This window comes from Bubalus bubalis, chromosome 4 (assembly GCF_019923935.1).
Source record: "Bubalus bubalis isolate 160015118507 breed Murrah chromosome 4, NDDB_SH_1, whole genome shotgun sequence".
Lineage (NCBI taxonomy): Eukaryota > Metazoa > Chordata > Mammalia > Artiodactyla > Bovidae > Bubalus > Bubalus bubalis.
The window spans coordinates 19412568-19426808 of NC_059160.1; the positions used below are offsets into that span (position 1 = coordinate 19412568).

General features: G+C 36.0%; 1 protein-coding gene across 9 annotated transcripts in view; it reads left to right on the forward strand.

Annotated features, from left to right (window-relative positions):
- LOC102391695 (C-type lectin domain family 2 member D11) overlaps positions 1–14241 on the forward strand; it is a 62522-nt gene that overhangs the window by 39291 nt on the left and 8990 nt on the right. For 4 of the 9 annotated variants that reach the window (XM_044941071.2, XM_025283190.3, XM_044941063.2 and 1 more), the window contains exon 6: positions 93–2721. The exons of 1 other annotated variant lie outside the window; for it this stretch is intronic. In XM_044941071.2, the coding sequence (XP_044797006.2) occupies positions 93–202 (110 nt within the window). In that variant the 3' untranslated portion in view covers positions 203–2721. Of the gene's footprint in view, positions 1–92; positions 4010–14241 lie in introns of those variants that run through there. 4 more of the 9 variants (XM_044941065.2, XM_044941067.2, XM_044941068.2 and 1 more) reach the window with 4 other exon arrangements.

The window sequence follows — 14241 nt, forward strand, 5'->3', positions numbered from 1 at the left end:
TGAATCTTACTGAAAAAAGATTAAGGTATATTGGTAGGGCTGAGTTCCTTTTGCAGGCTTTAGGACAGAATGTGTCTCCTTGTCTCTAATAGCTTCTAGAGGCCACCTGCATTCCTCAGCTCTGGCCTCTTGCTTCATCTTCAATGCCATCAGCAGAGCATCATCAAATCTCTCCATGACTGACACTTCTATCTTCCCCTAATAAGGAGCTGTGTGACTAAATGTGACCAACCCAGGTAATCCAGAATAATCTCCCCATCTCAAGATCCTTAATTAATTACATCTTCAAAGATTCTTTTTTATTTTTTTCATGTAAGGTAACAAATACACATGTTTAGGGGCTTGGGACATGGTACCTTTGATGACGGGCGTCCATTGCTTTGTCTACCACATATGTGTAAACTCAAACAATTAACAAGCTAAAGATTTGTTACTTACATTGAGTTTATTTTGCTCCAAAGACTGTTTTTTTTTTTTTTTTTCCTGTATCTTTCACTGAGTATATTCCTCTTTCATCAGCTACATTAACCGTCCATTCTGTTGTCAAAGTTAGAAAGGCCCAAGGGAAACAGGGCAGAGGTAAACTGGGAGTAAATTTTCATGCCCTTTGTGCTCAGTCATGTCCTACTCATTGTGACCTCTGGACTGTTGCCTGCAGGCTCCTCTGTCCATGGGATTTTCCAGGCAAGAATACTGGAGGGGGTTGCCATTTCCTTCTCCAGGAGATCTTCCTGACCCAGGGATTGAACCCAGGTCTCCCACATTGTAGGCAGATGCTTTACCATCTGAGCCACCAGGGAAGTCCACTGCTCTATGTAATCACATCTCAGTGATTGTTTTATTTTTATATTACTCATTTAGACAGTAACTTCTGTTGGGTTTGTTGACTTAAAAAATAGTCACAGTCTAAAATTTGAGAATTATGTTTTATTTGGTGGGAATTTTTAGGACTTCAAGCCTGGGAGACAGCATTTCAAGTAACTCTGAGAGAAGTGCTCTGAGGAGGTGAGGAGAAGGGCCAGGTTATATAGAAGTTTTACAACAAAGGGCTGGTAGTCAGAACATCCAAAGATTATTGTTACTTAAAGAAAACAAGATACTCCAAGTTAAGGAATTGGATGCTTTTCTATGTATGGGAGGATGCAAGAATCTGAGCTCACTGAAATCCTTCCTTTCAAATGTGTCTCAGTTCTCTGGGACCAGTATTTTGGGTTTTAACATCTTGAGGTTCCTTGGAGTTCATCTTAGGAAGTGGCAGCAGTCTAACGGCTGTTAGAGGGCAGGTATTCTTCTCCTTCCTGAGTTCCCTTAGTGCTCACAGGCTCACACTGGAGGGCTGCAATCACTGACAACTGTGATATCCTTTTTAACTGATCTGGCAGGAAATCTTCCATTTCTCAGGTGGTAATGTGTAACTTGAAGACCTTTTTCTTACCTTTTCACACTCAGTCAATTAGTCACTCACTTCCATCTCCTAAATATAGGCCCAATTAAATTCTTTTGGAAAATAAAAAAGTTTTTATCTTCAATAAAATTAAAATAACTCTCTGTGTACTTTCTCCTCTCACACTGCAGCTCCCTAGGAACCATGTAAAACAATGTCACTTCATCTTATGTGTCATGTCGGCTATCAGGTATAGAGTTTCATAAGAAAGTAAACAAGACAATAAGATTTAGGAATTATAAAATTCACATATTTAATAAAGAGCCTTTGGGTTATTTGGAAAGTTATTTTCTCATACTTCTTCTTTTCTAATGTGTGGTTGAGTTATTTTAAATTTCAGGGGGTTTCCTAACAGCCAGACACATTCTCTTCTCTTTTGCAGTTCCCTTCAGATGGACTATTTCCTCCTTCAAACTCAATTGCCTCGCCCTTTCATATAGCAAATGTCTACTCAAGTTATTGGTTTGGAAATTTATTCAACGGTTCCTTGGAAGACTTTCCACTGAGTAGATATATCTCATTAAGTGCTCTCATAATATACTTATTCCACTGTTTTTTGCAATTTGTCACAATGAATCATTTATACCCTGTTAACTTTGCAGTTTCCTATTAAACTGCTCAGTGAGGCCTGGTGACTCAAAGGTAGTATCTTCAAAAATATGTTCTAAATGGCAAGTGAGTAACCGTACAAATATTCAAGTACTTAGTTTTCAGTTTCTTGTTCTCAGAATTGAGAGAAGTTAAGCAATGTGAAACAGAACTTTCATGATAAATGCATCTAATGCAGAAATCCCATGACCTGGTTTAGTCACTGACCTTTTACTGCCTTAATGGAATTTCCAAATCAGACCATTTACTCTGTTCCTGGCAACTTACAACAAATTTACGTGGTTTCTCACTCAAGGAGCTCATTTTCAATGTAGTTGAACCAACTACATGAGATACATTTAAATCTTTTATCAATGTTTCTGGCTCATGGTAAATGATGATAAACTGTAGCTTTATGTTACCATGTCATGATAATAATGGTAAAAGTAATGTTATTACTTCTGTCAATTATTTGGGAATTCCAAGAATATGCAATTTACTAAGGTTTTGTTCCATTTCTCTTTGACAGAAAAATGATAAAATGATGTAAAAAGGATAAACTTGAAAGTTCATATGTACTTCTGTTTATAATAAAGCAAGTTGAGAGAGGCCAAGCTGATGCTGAGAAGAATTAGAAGAGCCAGACTCAAACAAACAAGTTTTTAAAAAGGCATTGGAAAATTTTCAAGGTAATTGGAGGAACAGTAAAGATTCAGAGAAGTGAATAAACACTTTGAGGTTCACTCTTCTCCTAGCAGTATCTTGGTGAAGGATCACCTGCTCAGAATCTGAACAGGGCCATGGCCAGCAGGCACTCTGCTAGGTGAGATAAAAATCGCTACCAATGCACTTGAAGGACCAAAATCCTGAAGCGAAAAGTGGGTCAAAGAAAGCTTGATATTTTTCCTTTAAGCCATTTGCCAAATGATTAAACTTCACAAGGAAAGAGGCTAAAAAGAAAAAATGTGACAAGTAGAGTGGCATTTTGACAGTCATGTAGTTTTGAGAAGAAAAAAAAATCAGATTCACTCTCCAACAAGAAAAGGAACTTTAGTAATATTCCATGCTCTGAGATGGAATTTCTAGAGGGTTTAGTCACAGATGCTAAGATAAATAAGAAATAATGGAATGGTTGAAAAATGGTAGATAAAATCTTGCAGAAACTGCAATAGACTTAAATCAACTCAGTCTTTATTGGATTAAGACAATATCAATGAATGTAATACTTAGCAGAGGATAATGTGAATACTTCCTGGAAGCAGGTTTCATATTTCATACATGTGTAGGTACACTGACAACATTCAAGCAAAAATTTTCTTATTGTACCAACAGGTAAAACAAACAGACAAATGAATAAATAAATAATAGACACATAGATGACTCAGGTATTAGAATCACCAAACTCAAACTTTAAAATAACTATGATTAACACATTCTAGAAAATAGTTAACAAAAATGATGCATTTTACTAGAGAAGTGGAATCCCTAAATATAAATCAAATGGAAATTTTATAAACAAAAATTGCAATAAAAATTGATGGTTTAACAGATAGGTTTAAAAGCAGATTGATCTCAGCAGAAGACACAATTACAAAAATGTAAGGTAGGTCAGCAAAAATTCCACACTGAAGCACAGAGAAGCAATAAAGAAAATATTATTCAGATATAAGGGTAATAATAAAAATTCTTAATATAGATGCAATTGTACACTCAGAAGCGAAAAAATTGGAGGAAGGCAAAAGCAGTAATTTAAGAGATAGCAATCAATAATTTTTCAAAAGAGAAGAAAGACATCAAGCTATAAATTTAAGAAGCTTGGCAAATTAAAAGCAAGATAGACTTTTGAAAATCATACCTAGGAAAACTATAGTAAAATTACTGCAAAACTAAAAGAAAAAAAGAAAAAAAGTAGGTATAGTAAGAATGACCAGTGCCTTCATAATGGAAACAATGAGGAAATGACTTTTTTTTTTTTTTTTTTTTTTTAAAGTAGTGAAAGAACAACAGGGTTCTATCCCTGGGTCAGGAAGTTACCTTGGAGAAGAAAATGGCAACCCATTCCAGTATTCTTGCCTGGGAAATCCCATGGACAGAGGAAACTTGTGGGCTATTGTCCATGGGGTCACAAAGAGAGTCAGACACTACTTAGTAACTAAACAAAAACAACAAACAACAACAAAGTAAGATTATAAAACATGGTACTTGGCAAACTATAAGACATTGATGAAAGAAACTGAAGATGACACAAACAGATGGAAAGATATACTATGTGTATGAATGAAAAGAATTAGTATTGTTAAAATGACCATACTACCCAAGATGATCTACACATTCAATGCAATATCTATCAAAATATGAATGGCATTTTTTTCACACAGAACTAGAATAGATAATTCTAAAATTTGTTCAGAAACACAGAGCCACCTGCTAAATAGTAAAAACAATCTTGAGCAAGAACAAGAGTATCACAGTCTCTGTTTTCAAACTGTACTGCAAAACTACAGTAATCAAAACAGTATGACAATGCCACAAAAACAGACACATAGACCAGTGGAATAGAGTAAGATCTCAGTAATTAACCCATACTTATATGGACAATTAATCTATAACAAATGAGGCTAGGATATACCATGGTTGGGGGGAAACATCCTCTTCAACAAATGGTGTTGGGAAAACTGGACATTTATATGTGAGAGCATCAAACTAGACTACTCTCTCACACCACACACAAGAATAAGTTTGAAATGGATTAAAAACTTAAGTGTAAGACCTGAAGTGATAAATCTAGAAGAAAGCATAGGCAGTATACATTTTGACACTGATCTTTATAATGTTTTTTCATATGTATCCTCAGCAAGGGAAGCCAAAGCAAAAGTAAACAAACAGGACAACATCAAACTAAAGAGTTTTTGCAAGCAAAGGAAACTATCAACAAAATGAAAAAGACACCTATTGATTGGGAAAAGATATTTGCAAAATATAAACAAGAAGGGATTAATATCCAAAATATACAGAAAAATACAACTCAACATAAAAAAAAAAACAACACATACAAATCATCAACAGGTACACTAAAAGATATAAGCAAGTCAAGCAAAGATTAAATATCACTTCACACCTCTCAGAAAGACAGAAAATAACACATGCTATCAAGGAGACTGAGAAAAGGGAAACTTCATGCACTATTATGGGAATGTAAATTGGTGCAGCCACCATGAAAAACAGTATGGAGATTCCTCAAAAAATTTAAAATAGAGCTGTCATGTGATCCATCATTACTATTCCTGTGTACTTATCTGAAGGAAAAAAAATTACTAATTAGAAACTGGAAATAGAACTGCCTTATGATCCAGCAATCCCACTGCTGGGCATACACACTGAGGAAACCAGAAGGGAAAGAGACACATGTACCCCAATGTTCATCGCAGCACTGTTTATAATAGCCAGGACATGGAAGCAACCTAGATGTCCATCAGCAGATGAATGGATAAGAAAGCAGTGGTACATATACACAATGGAGTATTACTCAGCCATTAAAAAGAATACATTTGAATCAGTTCTAATGAGGTGGATGAAACTGGAGCCTATTATGCAGAGTGAAGTAAGCCAGAAAGAAAAACACCAATACAGTATACTAACACATATATATGGAATTTAGAAAGATGGTAACAATAACCCTGTGTATGAGACAGCAAAAGAGACACTGATGTATAGAACAGTCTTATGGACTCTGTGGGAGAGGGAGAGGGTGGGAAGATTTGGGAGAATGGCATTGAAACATGTAAAATATCATGTATGAAACGAGTTGCCAGTCCGGGTTCGATGCACGATACTGGATGCTTGGGGCTGGTGCACTGAGACGACCCAGAGGGATGGTATGGAGAGGGGGGAGGGAGGAGGGTTCAGGATGGGGAACACATGTATACCTGTGGCGGATTCATTTTGATATTTGGCAAAACTAATACAATTTTGTAAAGTTTAAAAATAAAATAAAATAAAAAGAAAAGATACATGCACCCCTATGTTAATTGAAGCATTATTTACAATAGCCAAGATATGGAAGCAAGCTAAGAGTAAGGATAGATAAATGGATAAAAAAGATGTGGTATATATAATACAATGGAGTATTAGTCATAAAAAGGAATGAAATCTTGTCAATTATAATAAAATAGATGAACCTAGAGGGTATGATGATAAATGAAATTAGAGAAAGACAAATACTGGATGGCTTCACTTTTATATAGAATCTAAAACAAGCATAACAAAACATAAACAGCTATAAATTATGTATAGTGTTACTGATATTGAGAAAAAAAAACAACAAACACAGGTGTTTGCCAAAAAGGAATGGAGGGTGGGGTGCGCAGAAGGGAAGACATAGGGGAGAGAGATTGAGAGATAAAACCTCTAGTTACAAAATAAATGAGTTACATTAAGTCCCCTACATACAAAACTTCAAGTTGCAAACTTTCAAAGATGCAAACATGTGTTGACATGTCTAATCATGTAAATTAGTCCACATGTTTATCATATATTGTCACTCTCAGTCATATCTGACTCTTGTGACCCAATGGACAGTATCCAGCAAGGCTTCTGTATCCATGGAATTTTCCAGGCAAGAATAGTGGAATGGGCTGTTATTTCCTACTCCAGGGCATCTTCCTGACCTAGGGATCAAACCCGCATCTCTTGTGTCTCATGCATTAGCTGGCAGATTCTTTACCATTGCACGCCTGGGAAGCCCACAAGGTACTGTACTATAAGGTTAAAATTGTTTTCTTTATTTTTTGTGTTTGTGTGTGTGTGTGTGTGTGTGTACTATTTGTCTGAAAATTATTCTAAATCTATTACAGTACAGTATAGTACTATAAAGCCAATTGTGCTGATTGAGTACCTAGGCTGTTTGACTATGAACAAATTGGATGAACATGCTCTCAAGCAGATCTTATAGGGGACTTACTACGTATATGTATATATATATACTTTTTTTGTGTGGCAAGTGACCTTATAAAAACGTGAGTCTTTGATCAATTTAACTTCGCTTGACATTTTTAGTTACTCAGGAAGTTCTGAATCAAATGGTTAACTGTTGTCTTAGTTCTCTCATGAAAACCTGAGGCAAAATGAACGACATGAATATTGTAGAGAAAGACTTTCTTCCAACTGTATGGATTGCAAATTGAGCTGTATGGAATAAAGGTGGGATTTGAGGTGATAAGGTAATGATGCTGATGGACTCTAGTTTCTACACAGGGAAAATGGTTGATAGGTACAGAGCATTCAAAGATGAGAGATGGAGTGCTAGAAGTCATATATATGCTTATAATTTGTGTAAAAATAGGCAGGTATTGAAATTTTTTCTCTAACAAGGAAGGAAAGGGGACTAATAAGAGAAAGAGGATATAGTCAGGTTAAATTTATAACTGAGAATGAAATGATTAATTTCACTGAGAACAATACATATTGTAAAGTGTTGCACAGATGCAACATATTATTATTATGAAATAAGGTAGAAAATCTATCATGGAAGATTATAGGAGAGAAAACATTACAAGGTAAGTAAAGAACAGTTACAGAAAAAGAAAAGTGAGCAAGTCCAAGTAAAAACTTAGGAGAATGAAATATATTCCAGGTACTATAAAAAGAAAAAAAATATTTGTGTGTGTATGTGTGTGTGTGTATATATATATACACACATATATATATGTATGTATGTATAATGTCAGATATATTTAAATGAGCTTGAAATTAAAAAAAGAAACTTGTATTTGAGATTTTCTATGATGATTTAATGAATGGAAAAAGTGATTTTTGCCTTTTGGGGAAATTTGAGGTGTCATAATTTAGGATGGGAAAATTTATTTTTCCTTGATAAAAGTAGATAGAATGCAATTCAGATGAGGGGAAAAAATTATTTCCAATTCATGTTAAATTATTTATTTCTTCATTCTTTTGGTATTTTGAATAACTATAAAAGCTGCTTATATTTGCTAGATAATTCCAACATTTGTGTCACCTCATCACAGCTTCTGTTGATTTTCTTTCCCCATGCAAGTCCAAATTTTCATGGCTATTCATATGCTGAACAACTTTGGATTGTCTTTTGGACATTTTGCTGTGAGACTCTTGATTTTGTTTAAATGTATGCAGCATATTCAAATATTCTGCTTAAGCAGGCAGTCACTCTGGCTAGGTTCAGGCCTTCTGGGGACTCTGGTTCCAGTTCAGTTTTCAGAGCCTTTATAGTGTTTGGGGATATTTCTTGCAAGTGCATCAACCAATGACCAATATGGAATTTAAGCAATGTTCTAATATGAAGAGTTCAGGTCTCAATGTCTTGGCACATTAGAGTAAAATGTGCAACTTCTGCATGTGTTAGCAGGGGGAGCACAGGAGCTTGTTAATAAGATTCAAAGGTCTCTTTACAAAGTTCCTCGCTCTTCATCATCTGTCCAATACTCAGTTGTTCCCAGAAACTTCTTTTTTTCCATCCTCCTGCTAGAAGTTTGTGACTGCATGGAAAAGTGTCTACCATGCACTTTTCAATTGTGACTGCATCTATAGGACCATATCGCAGGAAGGAAGAAAGAAAGGAGGGGGAAAAAGCAGAGGATTTGATCCAACCTTGCTGGAACTACAGCTCATCTATACAATAAGAAAAAATCTGAAAACCCAAAAATCAGTATCTCTTCTTAGATTGAACAGAGGACTAAGGTTACATGGAAAACCATTGCTGACAAATTGAAGAGAGACACTGGTGGGTACAGAGACCACAACTCACTGGAGCAGAAGCCTGGGAACTGGAAAGTACCAGCTTCCTTTTACAGCATGTCTTCTCTAGCTGTGTGTTCTTACACAACTGGGTGTTCTATAACTCAATCCAATTCGGTTCTGACACTAACTGTAGTCTGTACCAAATCCCACAAATTAAAGACCAATGTCCCTAACAAGACTGCCAGCCACAAGTCAGGTCCACAGGCTACTCACACTTCTGCCTGGATGACTACAAATTTAAGGCTTCCCACAACCCCCTTAGGTTTGATCATTCATGGATACAACTCTCAGAACTTACTGAATGTACTAGACATGTGATAATAGTTTTATTATAAAGACTGCAACTCAGGAATAGCCAAATGAAAGAGGCACAATGAGCAAGGTTTGAGATGGGGGTAATGATTTAATCACTTATGCCTATACAGTAATACTTGGATAAAATGCCCTTTCTTGGCAGAATCCAGGTGCATGCCAGCATGGAGTTTTACCCAAGTGTTAGTATATAGGCATAACTGAGGAAGTCATTAGTCACATGATTAAATGTAATGTTCAGTCTCCCTCTGTCTTTGAAGGTCACAGATCAGGAGGCTGAAAGACTCTACCCTCTAATCACATGGTAGTTGGTTTTCCTGGTGACCAGTCTCCACGCTAAAGCTATTTAAAACCTCCACAATGAGTAATCATATTAGCATAACAAAGATACTTCTCTATCACTCAAGAAATTATAATGCTGTTTGAAGTTCTTTGCCAGGAATAAGGGGTAAAGACCAAGTATATTTACTGCAACACAGGTTTCAACCACAAATTATAGCCATACTAAACCACAAAAACAAAACAAAAAATGAAGCACAGTTTGAAAAGTATCAGAACTTAGATATGGCAGCAATATTGGAATGATCAGACCTGAAATATTTAAAAAAACTGTGACCAATATGCTAATGACTCCAATGCAAAAGAATAGGCACCATGCAAGGATAAATAGGTAATGTAAGGAAAGAAATAAAAATTATAAGAAAGAAAAAAAGAGAAAGGCCAGAAAATCAAAAATACTAACAAAAATGAAGAGTGCCTTTCATGAACTCATTAATAGATGAGACATGGTTAAGGAGAGAATCTCTGAGTTTAGACTATAGTAAGAGAAACTTCCAAAACTGAAAAGTTAAAAGAAAGAGATTGAAAAAAAAAAAACCCCAAATCCAAGAGCTGTGGGACAGCTACAAAAAGTGTAGCATCTATAATGGGGACATCAAAAGGAGAGGAAAGAAACAGAAGCAATATTTGAAATCAATAATGACTGAGAATTTCTCCAAATTAATTTGAACCATACATCCTGGAAGCTCTGAGAACACCAAGCAGGAAAATTGTCAAAAAACAAAACAAAAACAAGAAAACACAAACCAAATACACCTAGGTATATTATAGTAAAACTGCAGAAAATCAAAGATTAAGAAAAATTTTTGAAAGAAGACTAAAGGAAAAAGATGCATTACCACTTTTCTTTACCTAAGAAACAATGTAAATAAGAAGAGAGTGAAGAGAAATGTTGAAACTTTGAAAGAAAAAAAGTCCACCAACCCAGAATTCTATATCCTGTGAAATCACCCTTCAAAGTTGAGAAGAAATAAAGACTTTCCCAGACAAACAAACATTAAGGGAATTAGTAGCCAGGAGACCTGTCTTGAAAGAAGTACTAAAAGAAGGAAGAAGAAGGAAAGAGAGAACAAAAATTATACAGGTCAGAAACTCAGATCTACTTAAAGAATATTAAAGAAAGAATAATGAAGAGAAAATTAAAAATGTATCTTTTGTTCTTAATTGATCAAACTGATAAAAACTTGTTCAAAATAATAGTAACTGTATTTCTTGTAGTTTATGCATCAGTGGAATGAATGACAGTTATGATATAAGGGACAAGAATATAATTAGGATTATTTTGTTATTATAAGATATTATACCACTCTTGAGGTTTTATAATGTTACTTGAAAGCAGATTTGAATTAGCTATAATTTTGTGTTACAAGTTCTAGGACAATCAATAAAAATATTTTTTGAAAGAGAAAGAAGTCCAGTGAATATACTATAGGAGAGAAAATGAAATAATCTAACCAAAACCAACTAAATTTAACCAACTAAAATTTTTCTGTAAGGCAGAAAAATGAAGACAAAAAATGGAAACAAAGAACAACAGCAACAAATAGAAAATTCTTACAAACATAGTCAATATTAATTGATCTGTATAAATAATCACCTTCATGTCAATGGTTAAATACACCAGCTAAAAGACAAAAATTGTCAGAGTGGAAAAAAATAAGATCCAATTATGTGTTGTCTGTAAGAAATCCATTTTAAATATATGAAGACACATGTAGATTTAAAAATAAGAAAGGGATGGAGAAAGATATTCCATATGAGCACTAATTAAAAGAAAGCTGGAGTAGCTATGCTATATTAATTTCATGCAGAGCAACTTCTAAACAAGAAAAATTATCAGGGATAAAGAGGGACATTATATAATTATAAAACAGTTAATTCTCCAAAAAGACCTAAGAATTCTTTACATATGTGCATCTAAGAACAGTGTCAAGATGTACAACAAAAACTGATGGAACTGCTAGGAGAAACAGGTGAATTTGCTGTTATAGTAATCACTGAAGACTTCTATAACCCTCTGTTAGAAATGGACAGATTCAGCAGACAAAATCACAAGGAGGTAGTTGTGTTAACAGCACCATCAACAAACTATATATAAAATAATTGACATTCATAGGCTACTTTATTTAACAACAACAGAATATACCTCTGTCTGAACTTCACATTGAATGTCTGCCAAGTTAGACCGTATTCTGAGCTTCAAATCATACAGTGTATGCTCTCAGTCTAGTATCTGTCTGTGGCCTGGGGGTTGAGGACACCTACATTAAGGGATTGCAACTGAAACAACAAAGCAACCACTCCATGTCTATTAGAACAGCTGAAATCCAAATTACCAAATGTTGATGTAGAGCAACAGAAAGTCTCATTCACGGCTGGTGAAGTGCACAGTTACCTTGGAAGATAGTTTGGTAGTGTTTTACAAAACTAAACATATTAATCATATAACTGGAAAATCACGTTCCTTGGTATTTATCCAAATGAATTGAAAACCTACATCCACACAAAAATCTGAACATGAATGTATATAGTCACTATTCATGATTGCCAGACCTAGAAGCAATCAACAGGTCCTTCAATAAATGAATTCATAAGCTAGTGCATCCATACTATAGGGTATGTTAAATGACAATAAGAAATAAGCTGCTGCTGCTGCTAAGTCGCTTCAGTTGTGTCTGACTCTGTGCGACCCCATAGACAGCAGCCCACCAGGCTCCCCCGTCCCTGGGATTCTCCAGGCAAGAACACTGGAGTGGGTTGCCATTTCCTTCTCCAATGCATGAAAGTGGAAAGTGAAAGTGAAAGTGAAGTCGCTCAGTTGTGTCTGACTCTTAGCAACCCCATGGACTGCAGCCTACCAGGCTCCTCCACCCATGGAATTTTCCAGGCAAGAGTACTGGAGTGGGTTGCCATTGCCTTCTCTGAAGAATAAACTATCAAGCTACAAAAAGATATGAAGGTACTTTAAATATTAATACTTATTGCTAAGGGAAAGATGGCCATTTGAAAAGTCGTATAGTATAACTCCAGCTATATGATAGTCTGGAAAAGGCAAAGGAGATGGTAAAAAGATTATTCCCTCATAGGCCAATGGTTTAAGAATTTGCCTCACAAAGTAGGGGCATTGGTTCGATTCCTGGTCTGGGAAGATTCCATATGCCACAAGGCAATTAAGTCTATGCATCAGAACTACTGAGCCCACATGCAGCAACTACTGAAGCCTGCACATCTAGAGCCCATGCTCTACAAGAGAAGTCATTGCAATGAGAAGCCTGAACACCACAGCTATAGAGTCACTCTTGTTCTCCTGAAACTAGAGAAAGCCTGCACATAATAGCAAAGACCCAGGCAGCAAAAATAGATAAATAAATATTTTTTAAAAAGATTACTGGTTACCAAGGTTTTGGGTTGGGAAGAGAGAGAGAAGAATGCATAAGTCCTGAGCACATAGATTTTGGGAGCAGTGGAAACATTCTGTTGTTCGGTCACTCAGTCATTTCTGACTCTTTGCAACCCCATGGACTGCAGCATGTCAGGCTTCCCTGTCCTTCACCATCTCCTGGCATTTGCTTAAACTCATGTCCATTGAGACCGTGATGCCATCCAACCAGCTCATCCTCCATCGTCCCCTTCTCCTCCTTCAATGAACTGACTTTTCATTTAAGGGTCTTTTCCGATGAATTGACTCATTGCATCAGGTGGCAAAGTATTGGAGCTTTAGCTTCAGCATCAGTCCATCAGAATATTCAAGGTTAATTTCCTTTAGGATTGACTGGTTTGATCTCCTTGCTCTCCAAGGGACTCTCAAGAGTCTTCTCCAGCACCACAGTTCAAAAGCATCAATTCTTTGGCACTCGGCCTTTTTTATTGTCCAGTTGTTACATCCATAAGTGACTACTGGAAAAAAACCATAGCTTTGACTATAAGGACTTTTATAGGCTAAGTAATGTCTTGCTTTTTTAACATGCTGTCTACGTTTGCCATAGCTTTTCTTCTAAGAAGGAAGTGTTTTTTAATTTCATGGCTGCAGTCACTGTCCACAGTGATTTTAGAGCCCAAGGAAAGAAATTCTGTCACTGTTTCCATTGTTTTCCCATCTATTTGCCATGAACTGATGGGACTGGATTCCATGATCATTTTCTGAATGTTGAGCTTTAAGCCAACTTTTTCACTCTCCTCTTTCACTTTCATCAAGAGGCTTTTTAGTTCCTCTTCACTTTCTGCCACAAGGGTAGTATCATCTATTGTGTGGATCAAAATAAACTGTGGAAAATTCTGAAAGAGATGGGAATACCAGACCACCTAACCTGCCTCTTGAGAAACCTATATGCAGGTCAGGAAGCAACAGTTAGAACTGGACATGGAACAACAGACTGGTTCCAAATAGGAAAAGGAGTACGTCAAGACTGTATATTGTCACCCTGTTTATTTAACTTATATGCAGAGTACATCATGAGAAACGCTGGGCTGGAAGAAGCACAAACTGGAATCAAGATTGCCGGGAGGAATATCAATAACCTCAGATATGCAGATGACACCACCCTTATGGCAGAAAGTGAAGAGGAATTAAAAAGCCTCCTGATGAAAGTGAAAGAGGAGAGTGAAAAAGTTGGCTTAAAGCTCAACATTCAGAAAACGAAGATCATGGCATCTGGTCCCATCACTTCATGGGAAATAGATGGGGAAACAGTGGAAACAGTGTCAGATTTATTTTTCTGGGCTCCAAAATCACTGCAGATGGTGATTGCAGCTATTTAATTAAAAGATGCTTACTCCTTGGAAGT